We start from the raw sequence: 18102 nt of genomic DNA, 5'->3' as shown, positions 1-18102 counted from the left end.
CTTTGCAGCTTTCTTTCATACCACGACACCATGTCATGCGCTGACCACCTCTCCGCTTCTTCCAACCAGTCCGAGAGTCGGCAAATAATGCACGACGTGGAGTTCTCTGGGACGACATTCGTAGAACATGTCCAAGTCACCGAAGTCGGTGTTTCCAGATGGTGACATCGATTGCATTATCATCTCTGTGCCCGAACACACGATGCCGAACCTCTGCATTACTATCATGGTGTTGCTACTGGATGTCAGCAATCCTTCGGAGACAACGATGATCGAACACAGAGTCATCTAACGTCTTCAACTCGGAGAGGCCAGGTTTCACAAGCATAGAACAAAACTGCTCTCACGACGCGTTGTAGATCCGACCTTTTACAGCCAGACTAACAAAGATGGCCCAGATTGGTATAAGCCGCTCTGGCTTTCACTATACGTGCATTGATCTCATCACTCACACCCTCACCAGCACTTATGCAGCTACCTAGATACACGAACTTCTCGACTACTTCTCTCTGCTCACCATCCAGGGTGAGTTCAGGATTAGAATCCTGCCAGTCTTGTAGAAGTACTTTGCACTTCGAAGGTGCAAAGCACATACCATACTTACGGACACTGATTGCCAACTGATTAAGTGCGGTTTGCATGCCTTGGGCGTTATCGCACAGTAAGACAATATCATCCGAATACTCAAGGTCGAGAAGTCTTTCTCCGGGCAACAGATCCACACCGCCATTACTTACATCCATCAGAGCTGTTTCCAGAATGTCATCGATGGCAAAGTTGAAGAGGAATGGTGAGATTGGACAACCCTGCCTAACCCCACTGCTCGAATCGAACAATGGAGAAAGGTGGTTGTATGCCGTCACTCTGCCTGAGGTGTTTGTATATAGGGCTTTTAGGATGTTAATAAACTTCTCAGGCACACCCTTCTTCAATAGACAATCTCAGAGAACAGTCCTATCCAATAATTGAAGGCAGCCCTGATGTCAAGAAACACTACGATTGTTGGCCTTTGATAAGTATGGTGGTGTTCTAACATTTGGCGGAGGGTGAAGATATGATCAATACATCCTCCACCAGAACGAAACCCAGCCTGCTCCTCGCGAGTCAATCTTTCTCGGGTTTTGGACAACCTACGAAGTATGACGGAAGCCAATAGCTTGGACGCGATCGGAAGTAGACTTATTCCCGGATAGTTGTTACAGGAACGACGTGAACTCATTCCATGACCTCGGTACACCCTCCAGCTCTCAGACCTTTGTAAACAACACAGTCAGTTCCTTAGTCAGAAAGTCACCACCATCTGTAAAAAGAACCGGAGGTAAGTCATCTGGGTCAGGTGATTTGTAGCGCTTCAAGAGTTGGAGTTCCTTGCGGACTTCCACCTCATTTGGTGGACCAGTCTTCACTGGCCTTGGAGGGCAGGACAATGTGACCGATGTTGTCGGAGCAGCAGGCCAGTTGAACTGCCCCTCGAAAAATTCTGCCCATCGTCCAAGACGTCGATGGATGTTAGTGATTGGCATCCCATCGTCCTCGCAGATTGTTTCGCTCACATCAGACTTCTTGCTGCCAGTGGCTCGGATGAGCTGGAAGAGCTTCCGGTAGTTACCAGATGCAGCTGCTGCTTCCAGATCATTAGCACACTCCGACCACCAGGCTTCTCAGTCCTTACGCAAACTTTGCCCAATTTCCTTACGTAACATCCTTCGTTTGTGGTCAAACTCACGGTCACCCGGAGTAGACCGACGGGCTTCAATGAGTTGTAAGGAACCTGGAGAAACCCAGTGCTTATAAGCGGGACGTTTCACGAATCCTTAACTGACTGTAGCCACCATTTTCATGGCGTCATGCAATTGCAACCAATGCTCATCTATACTTTTCGGTGGAATGGTAGCCAGCCTAGAAGCTAGCTCGGTTCGATACTTACTTGCAACAGAAGTTGCAACCAGCTTGCTAATATCAATCCGTTGGTGGCGGTCACTTCGTTGGCCACTGAAAAGTAAGTTAAGATTTGCGCAGACCAAAGCATGGTCAGAGTCCAAATAGGTACTCCAAAAGGAGCGGCAGTCTTGTACACAACCACGCCAGTGGTAGCTGATCGCGATGTGATCAATCTGAGTCCAGGCTTGAGATGCAGAGGGAGGACGCCAGGTGGCACATCGGCGATGGCTGTGCCGAAAGTTCGTGCTGGCCAGAAACAGGTTGTAGTCTGTGCACAGTTGCAGTAGACGGTCCCCGTTATCTGTTCTGCGACCAACAATTCCCCATCGGCCACTTAAACGATTCTCTTCTGTGCCTAGACGCCCGACCTGAGCATTCAAGTCTCCGGCTAGTACTACAATATCTGTCGAACGCACTTTCTGGAGAACAGTTAACTGATAGTGGAATTCATCCTTGACTGCATCCGGGCTGCAATCTGTCGGGGCATAGGCGGAGATGACAGAAAGACATCGTTTCTCATGCCGATTTCTCACTTTGATGGAACTTTCTGATCTAACAGCACATAACCGACTTCTAATGGGGATCCAATCGACTAGTGCTGCCTCAGCTCTAGCGCTTAGTGCGACACCAACGCTAGCAAGACCAGACGAAGATGCCACAGGGTCCCCGGATAAGCGCACGTAAAACAAGCTTTTCGAAGCGACAGATGGAGAGCGAATTTGTAGTACTTCACCAGAGTCTTGAATACGGGTCTCAGATAGACAGCAAACATGGATATCAAGACTTTCTAAAGACATAGCCAGCCCCATCTGTTGTCCAACCTGCATAAGTGTGCGAACGTTGAAGGCAGCCAGTTTGAATGGTGCACGTGGTTTCAGGAAAACTGCTTCAGTACTCATATTCGGTAGTAACATACAATTTTCAACCGGAAAGTGACTCGAGAATGTTTAGATACAGTCGAATTTCCACCAAAGACGAGCCGCTGTATAAGTATAAAAGGGGGTGAATAATGTGGTAAATAATAATAATCATTTGAATCATTTGATTGTTATTCGAAGCGAGAAAAGTAGTTTCCATAGATATAGAGAGTTCATCATTTGCTTGTGGGCTGCGATACTGCCCGGGTGCCCAGTCCGAAGCAGGTGGTTATCTTAGGGGGCCACACCCCGAAGCCTTTAGCCTAAGAGTCTAACCCACAAGCCAGTGGAGCATCGTAAGGAGATGCAGTCCCATGGTAGCCGGTGGCCAACGATTGGTTCAAACGCCATTTGTTCCCGCAGGATACTGGAGCCCATGTTCACCGTCGGTTTAGGATCCGGTTAAAGCGCCGGACACTCGCTTTTCGTCCTCTCATTTTCGTAAACAACACTCGCGGTAGGAGAAGGAAGTGAGTAAGAATTCCCTGTCAGAGGCTGTAAATGCGTGGACGTGTGACAGTATTTCGAAACGGAGAGCGGACCCACCGCACTCTCGGCCAAACCATAGCATTTGGGGGGATATTGCGTAGTTAACTGTTCATAAATAGTTGTACTATTTTGATGATGGTTGTGGTAGTTCTCTAAGTTTCAACTCCGCACAGTAGGACTGTCTTGACGTTCATATAGAAGATTCTGACTCTGATATTGGCTTGCATACAGTTGTTTTGAGTTCCATATGTTCTTTAACTGTAGAAAGGCGGCCCTTGCTTTCACATCTGCATTAGACCTTCCTTGCTCATCGATGATGCTTCCCAGGTACGTGAATGCTCCCACCTCTTCCTGAGTTTCTTCATGAAGTGTGACTGGGTTGGTGTTTTCCGTGTTGTATTTGAGAATATTTCTCTTTCCCTTGTGTATGTTGAGGCCTACTGATGCAGAGGCTTCTGCTACACTCGTCGTCTTGACTTGCATTTGTTGGTGTGTATAGGATAGAGGGGCTAGGTCATCTGCGAAGTTGAAATCATCTAGTCGCATCCAACATATCCATCGTATTCCGTGCCTCTCCTGAGATGTGGAGTTCTTCATAATTCAGTCATTTATTTATGTGGATACATACATTGGCACAAGGGGGCGCGAAATACATATGCGCTACACAATAACAATGGGGTTGTAAGAGGCAAAGAATGTAAAGTGCGTATAGTAAAAGAGAAACAACAACGAACAGAAATCAGTGTATGAGGGTGAAATAATAATAATGATAATAATAATAGGAGAAACAGTTGAGTTAGCAAAAGTATAACCAAAAATAATTCTTTCAATCAAAGAAGTTACGTTCATTTTTTATGAACTAAAGGGAAGTTACAGCAGAATCGCCACTGGCTTCTATTCTGAGCCATATCTGATAATGTCTCTAGCCACCCATGTTCAATACTCTAGTGGAGTACTACGAGTTCGTGTTCCATCTGTCGATTCGGAATGCCGGATTCAGGTACGCCTAGTTGGGGACCCTGGGATATCTTCCTCTGGTTTTGCTGGTGTTGGTATCACACTGGGCGCCTGAGCAGGGGAGTATTAATCGATTGAATCACTATTAACAGTTGTCTATGTGCTGTTAGATTAGAAGGCTCCATCAAAAAGAGAAAGAACTGGTTTGTGAAACGGTGTATTCTCGTTATTTCCGTCTACGCCCCAATTGATTGCAACCCGAATGCAATCAAGGATGAGTTCTACCATCAGTTGAATGATCTTAAGAAAGCGCAGATACTAACATATAAACGTGAATTAGTTGAATTCAACTAAATAGACATCGTAACTTACATGTTTGGTCATGAGTACAGTGAAGTTAATTGATAAAGCAGGAAGTGCTATGACAATTGTGAGTGGAAGCAGGATTGGTGTACCTAACATTATACTACAAACAGTAACAACACGACGAAGTTTTGACCATCGGCTGCGACCCAATACAGTACAACCGGAAAAACTGGAAATGGTAAACACATAAGAATGAAGTAGTGGAATGCAGTAATATGGAAAGTTATTAATCAAAAGTAGATGAACGTATCTATAAGTAATCGTATGACGTGGAATTTACACAGTACTCAAAAGTAACAAGCCAAAGAAAAAAATTATCTGGTATTTCTTAGTCTTCGGTGGTTTTCAGTTGGTTTCAATGCCCATTAAAAACGGTCTTCAGACTAACTAATAGTAATACCTATTAGTACTGAAAACTAGCAAGTAGCCAAAGTGTATTGAGTTTGATAAGCGAAACAGGTCACTTACTTTCTAATCGATTAAGACATACCTGGTTGTTGAGACTAATTCTTATCCATCATATCACAATATGAATTAAACTGAGGGGTATGTGAATTTGAATAATCTCATAATAATGAAACAAGAGTGACTCGTGGATTTGGCGAATTTCCTAGAACAGTAATTGTCAGAAAAGTTAAGTCAGTAGGACTATTACCTGGAGGTCAAGAAGACAAGGTAGGATCGGCAACTTAAACGGGACATTTATCTATAAATCGTTGGTTATATCTGTTTTACCACCACACTTAATAATAATAAGTGTGACTAACTCAGTCAGTTACCGAACAAAAATTCTTCTACTCAGGTTAACTTGCAGGCTACTGATACTACCTGTCTGCGTAAACGAAAGTAGGCAGTGAATGGTCGAAACATGAACCTCTGTATTTGGTAATCAAGTAGTTTAAATGCCAAAGCACCATTTTACAAATACGCGAGAAAATGAAAGACAATATGAAAGTTCCAGGCGTCCCATTACACGTATTCGTTTAGTTTTGTAATGTTTTTAATATGATTTGGATTTATATAAGCGTTGAGGTAATATAATAAGTATTTTAATTTAAATAGCTTATACTCATAATTTTGTCAGTCAGTACCTTTTGGTATGTAACGAAATTTGACGCACTAGCCCTATATGCAAGTCCATATTTGATTGAAAAAATAAATAGCACTTAGTTATTTGAGGTAGACAGGTATATCTTTTTGGGAAACATAATCTTTATAGCCGAGTTTACCATAGATGTATTGATTTATATCCTATGGATAACACAAACAACCGGCACATTCTATAGTTGTCAAATGCTATTTAATACTCTAAAGATGGTTTGTGTGGTCTTCTAGTTTAACCGTAAAATGACAGGTTTTTGATTTTTTTCGCACAGTTCGACTGTGTAGTGCTATGTCAACTCTTATGGCCGAACCCGAAGTATTCTGTCTTCAGGGATTTAACGTTCCAATATCTTTCAGCTTGGTTCATTTATATATGTTCCCCTGAACACTTAGTGTGGTCAGTTAGTTAATACCTCAGTTTCAATTCAGCTAGCTCAACAGGCTACTGTTTCGAAGTAAAACTTCGTGAAATCCATACTAAATCTGTCCACTGCTCTCTAGCTTTCAGTTCTATGTTTTTAAACTCATCAAACCTCCAGAAACTTAGTTAAATCTTGAATCCGTTCGATCGTGTAAGTAACCTTTAAGTATACATATGATGAGGGATGTTGTAATAGTCTGATTTAAGTGTGGTAAGTTGCAAAAGATTTTACTGGTACTATGCAATGTCTTCTTTTTTTAGTTTATTCACTTTCGTTTTCTCTAGTATTTTGTTACTGTTTTATATTAACTTAGATTAGAAAGGTTCGCAGACGCTTGAAGTAATGTCATTAAAATAACATAAATTTTTATATGGATCATATTCTAAAGTTAAGAAAATATTAAGTCCACTACAGTTTATAATATACCTCTTTACACAGTATTTCTGGTTATTTACTCTGTGTTTAGAAATCTAGTTTGACATTCATATACGATAATTCATTAGTTAACGTTGATTGATCATCTGTTAATTAGATTTCAGTTTTAGTTATGCTTAAATATCGGCAACTTTTATTCTGTAGGCTACAAAGAAAGCAGTTTAACAATAGTGTCATCTTTTTTATATATTCATTCATTCTAAATTAATTATACCTCTATCTAGTCTGATACATAATGCTTATTACTTAATATCACTTGTATTTTTTAGTGCTTCTCCATTAAATACATCTTAAACTTTTAATAAGATAAATATAAGATTTTGTGTATAACGTTCAGATAATGAAAGTTTAATCAACTGTCAGTCATTTCTCAGACGATAATTTTTACATTAAGCACGAACACCATCATTGAAATTTTGTCGACTCACTTAATATACCATTAACGTTATTAGGATACCAGAATATATATTTACAGCGAAACCTGTCTTCTAGTTTAATGGCTACGTTCATCTGTTATATGACGTGATGAAAAGGCGACATTAGATTCTTTTACTCATTGTGATTTTTATTCAACAGTACTCCCGTTTTAAATTCAATGTGATAATTACTTAGTTTATTATTTGTTTTGTTTTTCAATGTGATATTTTATTCGGTACAACATACGATATTTTTGTATTAAATTAACATAAACTATGCTCAGCATGGCGTGTGCCCCCAAATGCCCTGGTACAGCCGAGAGTGGAGAGAGTCCGCTCTCCCTCTCGAAATGCTCTCATATGGCCACGCGTATATAGCCTCTGCCAGAGAAGTCCTACTCATTGCCTTCTTGTGGTAGGGGTGTTGTTTACGAAATCGAGAGGACGAAAAGCGAACGTCCGGCGCTTTAACCGGGTTGGTGGACATGGAGAGTCCACCTAGGGGAGTTGAAAAACCCTAATTACAAACCAATGGTGCACATGGGCTCCAGTATCCTGCGGGAACAAATGGTGTACGAACCAATTTCTTGGTCACCGGCTACCATGGGACTGCATCTCCTTACGATGCTCCACCGTTTTGTGGACCAGACCTTCAGGTCGAAGGCTGCGGGTGTGGCCCCCTAAGAAAACCACCTGCTTCTGTTTGGGCACCCGGGCAGTATCACAGCCCTCACACATATCAAATGAGATTTGTGTGGCACATATGTATTTGGTGTCTCTTTGTACCAATATCTATGTGTTTAAATAAATAAATAAGCATGACATGTAGCATGGAATTTGTTATAATTTTTTATATATGCAATTTCATCCTAATAAATTATCAAATAGGTTTACAATCAATGTATAAACGAGCGTATTTTCGACTAGGGTCGTCGTCGTGTTTTGGGTTTAACAAATCTTCTATTGTACCGGTTGTGGTGTTCTTACTTCCCGTCGTGGAAATTGCAGTAGTTCCTCGTTTTTACAAGTATAAGTAATAAGTGATTCCGACATAACACAATCAGTGACGACCAGTTATAACAAATTGACGACGAGACATAACAATCTGTTCACATACAATGTCTTAAATCTAATAAAGCAACAGAGTATTAACTTCAAAAACCTGAGATGAATTTGTTATCTAATATAAGCAGATTCGTAAATCTCTTTTTGTGTGTAGTATATATTAATTGTTGATCATTAATTTCTATATACACAATAAATCCACTCAAACGTTGTTTTTCAATTAGTTTGATTTCATTGTTTTCATTTTAGACTCCTTAGTGAAACCCTGTCCTAATTGTAAAACTCTCATACAAAAACTTAATGATGGAAGGTGTAATTCTATGGTATGCTCAATTTGTAATTATGAGTTTTGTTGGTTATGTTTACGGGAAACTACAGCAACTCATTATTTGAAGTACGTAAGCAATAATCCTTGGTCTTTTGATGAATATATATTGTTATAACGCCCGGTTTTCCTTGTCTACACAAATGGGACGTTAATTTGCCTTGGATGAATATCTACACTAGATTCCCTCCCAGTGTCTGTTCTACAGGACTTCAACACAACTCACATCAAGAACACATGATTAGCCTGACTAGAACGTAAATATATTTCTACATCAAAAACCGTCAGCTAGCCTACACAATCCAATAATAATAATAATGATAATAATAAGGATGGGAGAATATATAATTCATCTAACACCTGTCAGACTACAAGTCTGAGTAAGTAAACAGCCAATCATTGTCATTCTCGCCCATATATATGGTGGTGTTTATCAAGACAGACACTCAGAATGCGGAGAAGGCGAGAAAGCCAACTTCGATTTTGTCAAGTGTGACTCAATATTCATAACCAGACAAAAATAAGTTGCAGACACGTAATGAATAGGGTAAACAATTAATACACGTATGATCATATAAAAACAGTCGAGGCTAATAAGCGAATAATTAACGAGGTCGAAATGTGACTTGAAACAAATCAATAGATCGGTCTGTCCGGAAGCTAGAATGACCAATATAGGCTTGATATAGTACTAAACACTACAGCTGCAACACAAACCTGGAGACCAGCAAACGTTAAGCACTTACAATTGGTTGATCTCGGAATAGTGACCAACGTTACGTATATCAAGTCCTATTTAGTGCTGATCGAATTCTATCGATCAAGTTGCAACCTGGTCACTAGTTTGGGTTACTCGACATCGCATAAACTATTTTGACATATAAAATGGTGATTAGAGGTAGTCTATCTAAAACCCCTGAACCTAGGTTTCATACCATTTTGAACTCTTTAGTATGGTGTACCTGTAACTTTGAGGGTACTAATAATTCCTGGCGTATTCGATCCCGTGTCATTCAGCTTCACAATCGGAGATATCTCAGTCCTACAGGAAGTCAGTCGCGGTCCGAAAATCTCAGCAGTAACATCACTGGTTATGAAGCTGCGTATTACGGTATTGGACCCACAAGGAGGCATCAGCTTCCTTATTATTGCAGGTACACCTTGCTGACGAGTACCAAATAACACGAAACCTAAGTTCAGGGTTTCTTCTCGACTAACTCCAACCACTATAGTAATCGCCTAAATTAACAACTGTTCAACCGCAATTTACTCAGAGCAACGTAGGCGTTTATGAAAGTGAATAGCATTAAATGGCCTCTAGTTTACCTAGTATGAAAAATTATTAATTGAATATGTTCCCAGTCAAGCAGTTAACCATGCGCAACGTATAACCTGTTACATATGTGCTTCTGTCCAAGTTGCTGCACCAAATCACCGCGAGACTCCAGAAGAATATAAGTTAGTGGTTTTGCTAAGTCTGCACATTTAGGGATAAAACGTCTGTAAAAGTTGATCATCCCAAGGAAACGTCGTAGTTTCTTGAATGAATCAGGCAAAGGATAATTTTTGATAGCTTGTGTTTCCTCAGGAACTGGTTTAATGCCTTGCTTATCAAGTACGTGACCTAAAAAGGTGAGGGATTGTTTTCCGAACTCACATTTGTCAGGATTGACCGCTAACCCATACTCGTTTAGCTTCTCAAAAAGCATTTTCAGATGAGTTAGATGTTCATTTTCATCTTTGCTTGCTATAAGTAGGTCATCTATGTAAGCATACACAAACGGTAAGCCCCGTACCACTTGGTCAATAAAACGCTGGAAACTTTGTGCAGCATTCCTTAATCCGAAAGGCATACGGACGAATTCGTATAGTCCAAAGGGGGTAGTAATGGCTGTTTTAGGAACATCATCTGGATGAATTGGAATGTGATGGTAAGCACGGACGAGATCAATTTTCGAAAAGATCGACACGTCAGATAGGCTATGAGTGAAGTCATGCAGATGTGGGAGAGGATATCTATCTGGTATGGTTCGGCTGTTGAGAGCTCTATAGTCACCGCACGGTCTAACTTCGGAAGAGTTTTTCTTAGGTACCATATGGAGCGGTGATGCCCACGGACTATCGGAGGGGCGTATGATGCCCAACTCAATCATTTTGTTGAATTCGTTCTTTGCGATAGCCAGACGAGAGGGATCAAGGCGTCTTGGACGTGCGAACACAGGTGGACCCTCTGTCTTTATGTGGTGTACGACAGTATGCGTCGGTTTGTCGTGTTTGAAACTCGGTCGTAATAAATCTGGAAACTGATTAAGTAAATTGACGTATTTGTCGTTCTCGTGACGAGGTTTAACTAATAAATGTATGGAAGTCTCATTTGATATAATCCCTCTAATTTCCTTACTCTTTTCGGCAAGGACAAGTTTCCTATTTCTGACGTCTACCAGTATTTTGTGGAATTGCAGAAAATCAATGCCGATTATAGGAACGAGGACGTCCGCTATGATGAAACTCCATGAAAAATTAGATTTAGGACCGAAATTTAATTGCAACCGCCTTTTGCCGTACGTCTTGATGTCAGACCTGTTTGCAGCTTGTAGTTTTAGTTTGGGGTCAAGTGTGTTTTTCTCGAGTGCAGTAGGTGGTACTACACTAACCTCTGCCCCAGTGTCGACTAAAAACTGTGTGCCGGTTCTTTTGTCTGTAACATATAATAGACGACTGTCTTGAGAGTTGTGGTCAGTGAGTGCAGTCGTCATTAACCTGCGGTCTTGACGTCCCTTTTTCTGTGTGCTTGCAAAGTTACAAGGCGGAGTACATTTTCTAGCTTGTTTGCCATATGTTCTATGGTACCAACAAATGTTGTGTCTAGTAGTGCTTGGACTACGTCGTCTGCAGCTTGTGGATGTTCCTCTACGCTTGCTGTGGGAGGCATTCAATAATTGGATCTGAGCTATCTGTTTCGTAAGGGTATCAACTGATCGTCGTAACTCGGCGATCTCGTCAGCTGAGCTTGATTGGATTTGAGATACAAGGTGAGTCTTGGACCGTTCGTAAATTCTGTCGGCTATGTCTGCTAGTCTATCAAAATCAACGTCTTCGTCTCCAATTGCTAGTATCTGTTGAATGTTTTGAGGGAGACGTCTGAGCCACAATTGATATAGTAGACGTTTGTCTACTGTACGATTTCCTAATAAGTTTGTCATGTGGCGTTTTAACTGTGACAGTGTATTGTCACCTAGCTCCACGTTGGCTAAAAGTTGATCGATTGTCTGTTGGTCGGTGAGAGATGTGACACGAATGACCTCTCTTTTTAGACAATCGAATGGTGAGTCAGGATCCGGCTTAAAAATGACATCCGGCACTTGTTCAATGACGTCATCTGGCAGCAGTGAATTTGCATAACTAGATTTCGTACTCTGGTTTGTGATTTTGTTTGCTACAAAAAGCTTTCTAAACGAGCAAACCAGAGTCCAGCCTTTCGTGGATTAAAAATGGGTAAAGGTACAGAGATGGCACCCACGGAAATAGATTTAGATGAAAGGCTTAGCGAATTATCAAGTGCCATGATACGAAGAAGCAATAGTAATAATAAGCCGAGGATTGTAATATACAATATGAAGAGAAATCAAAAATAACAACAAGAAATATATATAAGACTCACCGAAAAGAAAAATTGTCACTTTGGGTATATGTATGAGAATATACAGTAATAATTCCAAACGGAAAATATTATGAGTGAATTTATTATGACTGTCAATGGATTGTTATTAATTATAATAATAATTCCAATATGAAGTTCTTTATGATACTCTTGAGGAGAATGCAGCAGACTTTGTAGGAAAATGGTGCGCGTTCTAAAGGCGGGTCACCAATATGTTGAGGATGATGTCCTCAATATCTGACTCCAAATAATAATATCCCGTAACTGAGTATTTTAGGTAGGCTTAATCTCCTAGTAGAATTGCGAATTTACTCGAGATTATTAAAAAGCCTGAACACCAGTTATAGAGATAGTTTATTGATAATGAATAATAATAATCCACAAGCGTACGGTGAGCAAGCACACGATGAAACAGAGAGAGTGTGTGAGTCCATTAAAAATCCATATATATTTGAGAGTTAATCGGGTGTGGATAGATTATCGATTATCTGCACATTGAAACCAATAGGAAAATAGCTTAAGAGTTAATGTACAGACATACATTCGATCATACACACCGAAATTAACATAGTGAATTGAGTCTGAGTTACAATGAATAGATAAATGATACAGTAGTCAAATGGGCTTGCCACATAAGCTCCCATCCAGAACATTGATGTTTTTATGTACAAAAAAAGTTGGATTAACATCTATGTTCGACAAAGAGATAAAGGACGGAACTGTTTTTAAAATAAAAGTACAACTCAATATGGTGAGTAAGTGTTAAATTGAAATAACAGCTTGTGTGTTGAAACGTTTCATATCGTATATACAAGTGTATATTTAACATTAATGAATTGTATAAAGTTAAAATGTAAGCATAATGATGATCCGTGGGGCCAATAAATAAAAAAAATAGTAATCAAAATAAAGTAGGATTTTTATGTGTTATAAGAGTAGTCTCAGGATTTGGTCTAGATAAATATAGTGGTTGCTACATACCTATCTGGCCAATGTACTCTTCTTCCTGATCTTGTTGTAGTTTGTGCTGCTGCTGAACTTTGATTTGAAGTGTTGCTTGTTGCAGGTAGTTTGAATGGTGCTTGCTCTGCTGCAGGTTTAGACGGTTTTACAGTTGTCTGTTTTTTCTCAAAAATATTTCGTCTCATACCGAAAGGTACAAAAGGGCGAGTTTTACCTGTTGAGGTATCACAAGTTAAGGTGTCCTTGTTGTTTATGGGGATGTTTTGGAATAATAATTTCGTTTCCTTAGACTGCAAAAGCTTTTGTAGCTCCGTATCGAGCTTTTGATGCTTTGCCATTTCTTGATAGTCTATATCAGGGATCGAGAAGGTATTGATATTTAATCTCGATAGTGCATCTGCTGCCTCATTTGCATTGCCTTTAATATAGCGTATATCAGCTGCAAATTGTGAAATGAATTCTAGTTGACGAATTTCGCGCGGACTATATTTATCATGATTGTGCATCAAGGACTTAGGGATTTGTGATCAGTATATATCGTGAAAGAATTGCCTTCTAACATGTAGCGAAAGTGTTTGATGGCTAAGTAGATAGCCAACAGTTCTCTACCGAATGTGCTATATTTTGTTTGCGTTGCGTTTAGCTTTTTTGAGAAAAATGCAAGGGGTTGCCATTGTTCATTGACACGTTGCTGAAGTACAGCACCTACTGCTACGTTAGAAGCGTCGGTCATTACTGCTAAAGGTGCATCAACCTTTCGTCGTGCGAGTAATGCCTCTGTGCTTAAAGCGCTTTTCAACTGATCAAATGCTTGAATTGCTTGCGGTGTCATTGCTAATGATTTAGCTCGTCCCCTCAATAAATCAGTTAGTGGTTTTGCTAAGTCTGCACATTTAGGGATAAAACGTCTGTAAAAGTTGATCATCCCAAGGAAACGTCGTAGTTTCTTGAATGAATCAGGCAAAGGATAATTTTTGATAGCTTGTGTTTCCTCAGGAACTGGTTTAATGCCTTGCTTATCAAGTACGTGACCTAAAAAGGTGAGGGATTGTTTTCCGAACTCACATTTGTCAGGATTGACCGCTAACCCATACTCGTTTAGCTTCTCAAAAAGCATTTTCAGATGAGTTAGATGTTCATTTTCATCTTTGCTTGCTATAAGTAGGTCATCTATGTAAGCATACACAAACGGTAAGCCCCGTACCACTTGGTCAATAAAACGCTGGAAACTTTGTGCAGCATTCCTTAATCCGAAAGGCATACGGACGAATTCGTATAGTCCAAAGGGGGTAGTAATGGCTGTTTTAGGAACATCATCTGGATGAATTGGAATGTGATGGTAAGCACGGACGAGATCAATTTTCGAAAAGATCGACACGTCAGATAGGCTATGAGTGAAGTCATGCAGATGTGGGAGAGGATATCTATCTGGTATGGTTCGGCTGTTGAGAGCTCTATAGTCACCGCACGGTCTAACTTCGGAAGAGTTTTTCTTAGGTACCATATGGAGCGGTGATGCCCACGGACTATCGGAGGGGCGTATGATGCCCAACTCAATCATTTTGTTGAATTCGTTCTTTGCGATAGCCAGACGAGAGGGATCAAGGCGTCTTGGACGTGCGAACACAGGTGGACCCTCTGTCTTTATGTGGTGTACGACAGTATGCGTCGGTTTGTCGTGTTTGAAACTCGGTCGTAATAAATCTGGAAACTGATTAAGTAAATTGACGTATTTGTCGTTCTCGTGACGAGGTTTAACTAATAAATGTATGGAAGTCTCATTTGATATAATCCCTCTAATTTCCTTACTCTTTTCGGCAAGGACAAGTTTCCTATTTCTGACGTCTACCAGTATTTTGTGGAATTGCAGAAAATCAATGCCGATTATAGGAACGAGGACGTCCGCTATGATGAAACTCCATGAAAAATTAGATTTAGGACCGAAATTTAATTGCAACCGCCTTTTGCCGTACGTCTTGATGTCAGACCTGTTTGCAGCTTGTAGTTTTAGTTTGGGGTCAAGTGTGTTTTTCTCGAGTGCAGTAGGTGGTACTACACTAACCTCTGCCCCAGTGTCGACTAAAAACTGTGTGCCGGTTCTTTTGTCTGTAACATATAATAGACGACTGTCTTGAGAGTTGTGGTCAGTGAGTGCAGTCGTCATTAACCTGCGGTCTTGACGTCCCTTTTTCTGTGTGCTTGCAAAGTTACAAGGCGGAGTACATTTTCTAGCTTGTTTGCCATATGTTCTATGGTACCAACAAATGTTGTGTCTAGTAGTGCTTGGACTACGTCGTCTACGGCTTGTGGATGTTCCTCTACGCTTGCTGTGGGAGGCATTCAATAATTGGATCTGAGCTATCTGTTTCGTAAGGGTCTCAACTGATCGTCGTAACTCGGCGATCTCGTCAGCTGAGCTTGATTGGATTTAAGATACAAGGTGAGTCTTGGACCGTTCGTAAATTCTGTCGGCTATGTCTGCTAGTCTATCAAAATCAACGTCTTCGTCTCCAATTGCTAGTATCTGTTGAATGTTTTGAGGGAGACGTCTGAGCCACAATTGATATAGTAGACGTTTGTCTACTGTACGATTTCCTAATAAGTTTGTCATGTGGCGTTTTAACTGTGACAGTGTATTGTCACCTAGCTCCACGTTGGCTAAAAGTTGATCGATTGTCTGTTGGTCGGTGAGAGATGTGACACGAATGACCTCTCTTTTTAGACAATCGAATGGTGAGTCAGGATCCGGCTTAAAAATGACATCCGGCACTTGTTCAATGACGTCATCTGGCAGCAGTGAATTTGCATAACTAGATTTCGTACTCTGGTTTGTGATTTTGTTTGCTACAAAAAAGCTTTCTAAACGAGCAAACCAGAGTCCAGCCTTTCGTGGATTAAAAATGGGTAAAGGTACAGAGATGGCACCCACGGAAATAGATTTAGATGAAAGGCTTAGCGAATTATCAAGTGCCATGATACGAAGAAGCAATAGTAATAATAAGCCGAGGATTGTAATATACAATATGAAGAGAAATCAAAAATAACAACAAGAAATATATATAAGACTCACCGAAAAGAAAAATTGTCACTTTGGGTATATGTATGAGAATATACAGTAATAATTCCAAAGGGAAAATATTATGAGTGAATTTATTATGACTGTCAATGGATTGTTATTAATTATAATAATAATTCCAATATGAAGTTCTTTATGATACTCTTGAGGAGAATGCAGCAGACTTTGTAGGAAAATGGTGCGCGTTCTAAAGGCGGGTCACCAATATGTTGAGGATGATGTCCTCAATATCTGACTCCAAATAATAATATCCCGTAACTGAGTATTTTAGGTAGGCTTAATCTCCTAGTAGAATTGCGAATTTACTCGAGATTATTAAAAAGCCTGAACACCAGTTATAGAGATAGTTTATTGATAATGAATAATAATAATCCACAAGCGTACGGTGAGCAAGCACACGATGAAACAGAGAGAGTGTGTGAGTCCATTAAAAATCCATATATATTTGAGAGTTAATCGGGTGTGGATAGATTATCGATTATCTGCACATTGAAACCAATAGGAAAATAGCTTAAGAGTTAATGTACAGACATACATTCGATCATACACACCGAAATTAACATAGTGAATTGAGTCTGAGTTACAATGAATAGATAAATGATACAGTAGTCAAATGGGCTTGCCGCAAGCAACAATGCCAGAATGTTTGGAATGCGCTTCTCCCTCGAAATGCAAGTTGTTGCTTCAGGGCTGGTCTGCGTTAACACCTTAACTAAGGATAGGGAGTGAAGTAGTTGAACGCGTTGACAACTTCACTTATCTTGGAAGTCTGATCAGCCCTAATGGGTTGGTATCGGACGAAATCTCAGCACGGATTCGAAAAGCTCGATTGGCTTTTGCCAACTTGCGCCACCTATGGCGAAGGCGAGATATCCGTCTATCAATAAAAGGACGAGTATGCTGCGCGGCAGTCCGTTCTGTTTTAATTTGCGGTAGCGAAACATGGCCATTGAGAGTAGAAGACACTCGTAAGCTATTAGTATTTGACCACAGATGCCTTAGAAATATTGCTGGCGTCTGCTGGGATCACCGGGTAAGTAATAGTGAGGTTAGACGCAGGGTATTAGGGAATGATGGTAAATCAGTTGATGAGGTTATGAATCTTCATCGACTGAGATGGTTGGGCCACGTGTTACGTATGCCTGAATACCGATTACCACGACGTGCAATGCTATCCGGTATTGGAGATGGTTGGAAGAAAGTTAGGGGCGGCCAAACCAAAACGTGGCATCAGTGCTTGAAGTCACTAACTTCTAGTCTGAGCCATGTTGGTAGATGCAGACTACTTGGTTGGGGTCCGCGTGACTATCGTAACCAATGGTTGGAGACTCTTGGTGACATGGCTCAGAATCGATCACAATGGCGTAGGTGTATACACTCCCTGTCTTCCCTTAAACTAAGAGATTAAAAATCGCTTCATATCTTTCTTTCTACGAACCAATTTTTTCTTCTTGTACTATATCTCTATATGCAATCTTTCTCTTATATATTACTACCTTTGACCTAACCACTGCTATGAATCCGGTGTCCATCTTGTGCTGATGCGGTATGGCAACCTGGACCGATGCACATATGTGCCTGGTCCTACGTTGTAGCTGACTGACTGATCAGATGTATTAGAAAAAGTTAAAGAATGAGGATATGACTCGAGAAAAGATAGTTTGATAGAAAGAAAACGAGTAAACAGACCTATGCCATCACGAATGGTTCTGAGCCATATCACCCAAAGATCCTAACCAAGTAGCCTTCACCTACCTTCATAACTTGGACGAACAGTCGATGACTTCATGAATTGATACCGCGTTTTGTCGTGGCACACAATAGATATCTCAATCGCCTTAGCATTGCGTTCTCTATCGTTTCAATATAATCCAATGCTTCGAAAGCATCTCTGATAAAGTACTAGTAAACCACAAACATCCTCTAATTTTAAGGTCATGAGATAGCCATAAAGTAAAGATGGCA

At 40.5% G+C, this 18102-nt stretch overlaps 1 protein-coding gene across 2 annotated transcripts in view; it reads left to right on the top strand.

The window, feature by feature from the left end:
• The window catches only part of MS3_00001550 (uncharacterized protein), a gene marked incomplete at its 3' end in the record, with an annotated part of 46005 nt that overhangs the window by 14705 nt on the left and 13198 nt on the right, over nucleotides 1-18102 (top strand). The window contains exons 5-6 of one of the 2 annotated variants that reach the window (XM_035733999.2): nucleotides 8362-8510; nucleotides 8730-8825. In XM_035733999.2, the coding sequence (XP_035590207.1) occupies nucleotides 8362-8510; nucleotides 8730-8825 (245 nt within the window). Of the gene's footprint in view, nucleotides 1-8361; nucleotides 8511-8729; nucleotides 8826-18102 lie in introns of those variants that run through there. The other variant, XM_051209018.1, reaches the window with a different exon arrangement.

This window comes from Schistosoma haematobium, chromosome 1 (genome assembly GCF_000699445.3).
Source record: "Schistosoma haematobium chromosome 1, whole genome shotgun sequence".
Taxonomy (NCBI): domain Eukaryota; kingdom Metazoa; phylum Platyhelminthes; class Trematoda; order Strigeidida; family Schistosomatidae; genus Schistosoma; species Schistosoma haematobium.
Note: the sequence above shows the minus strand (reverse complement) of the source record. Positions and strands in the feature narration are given on the sequence as shown.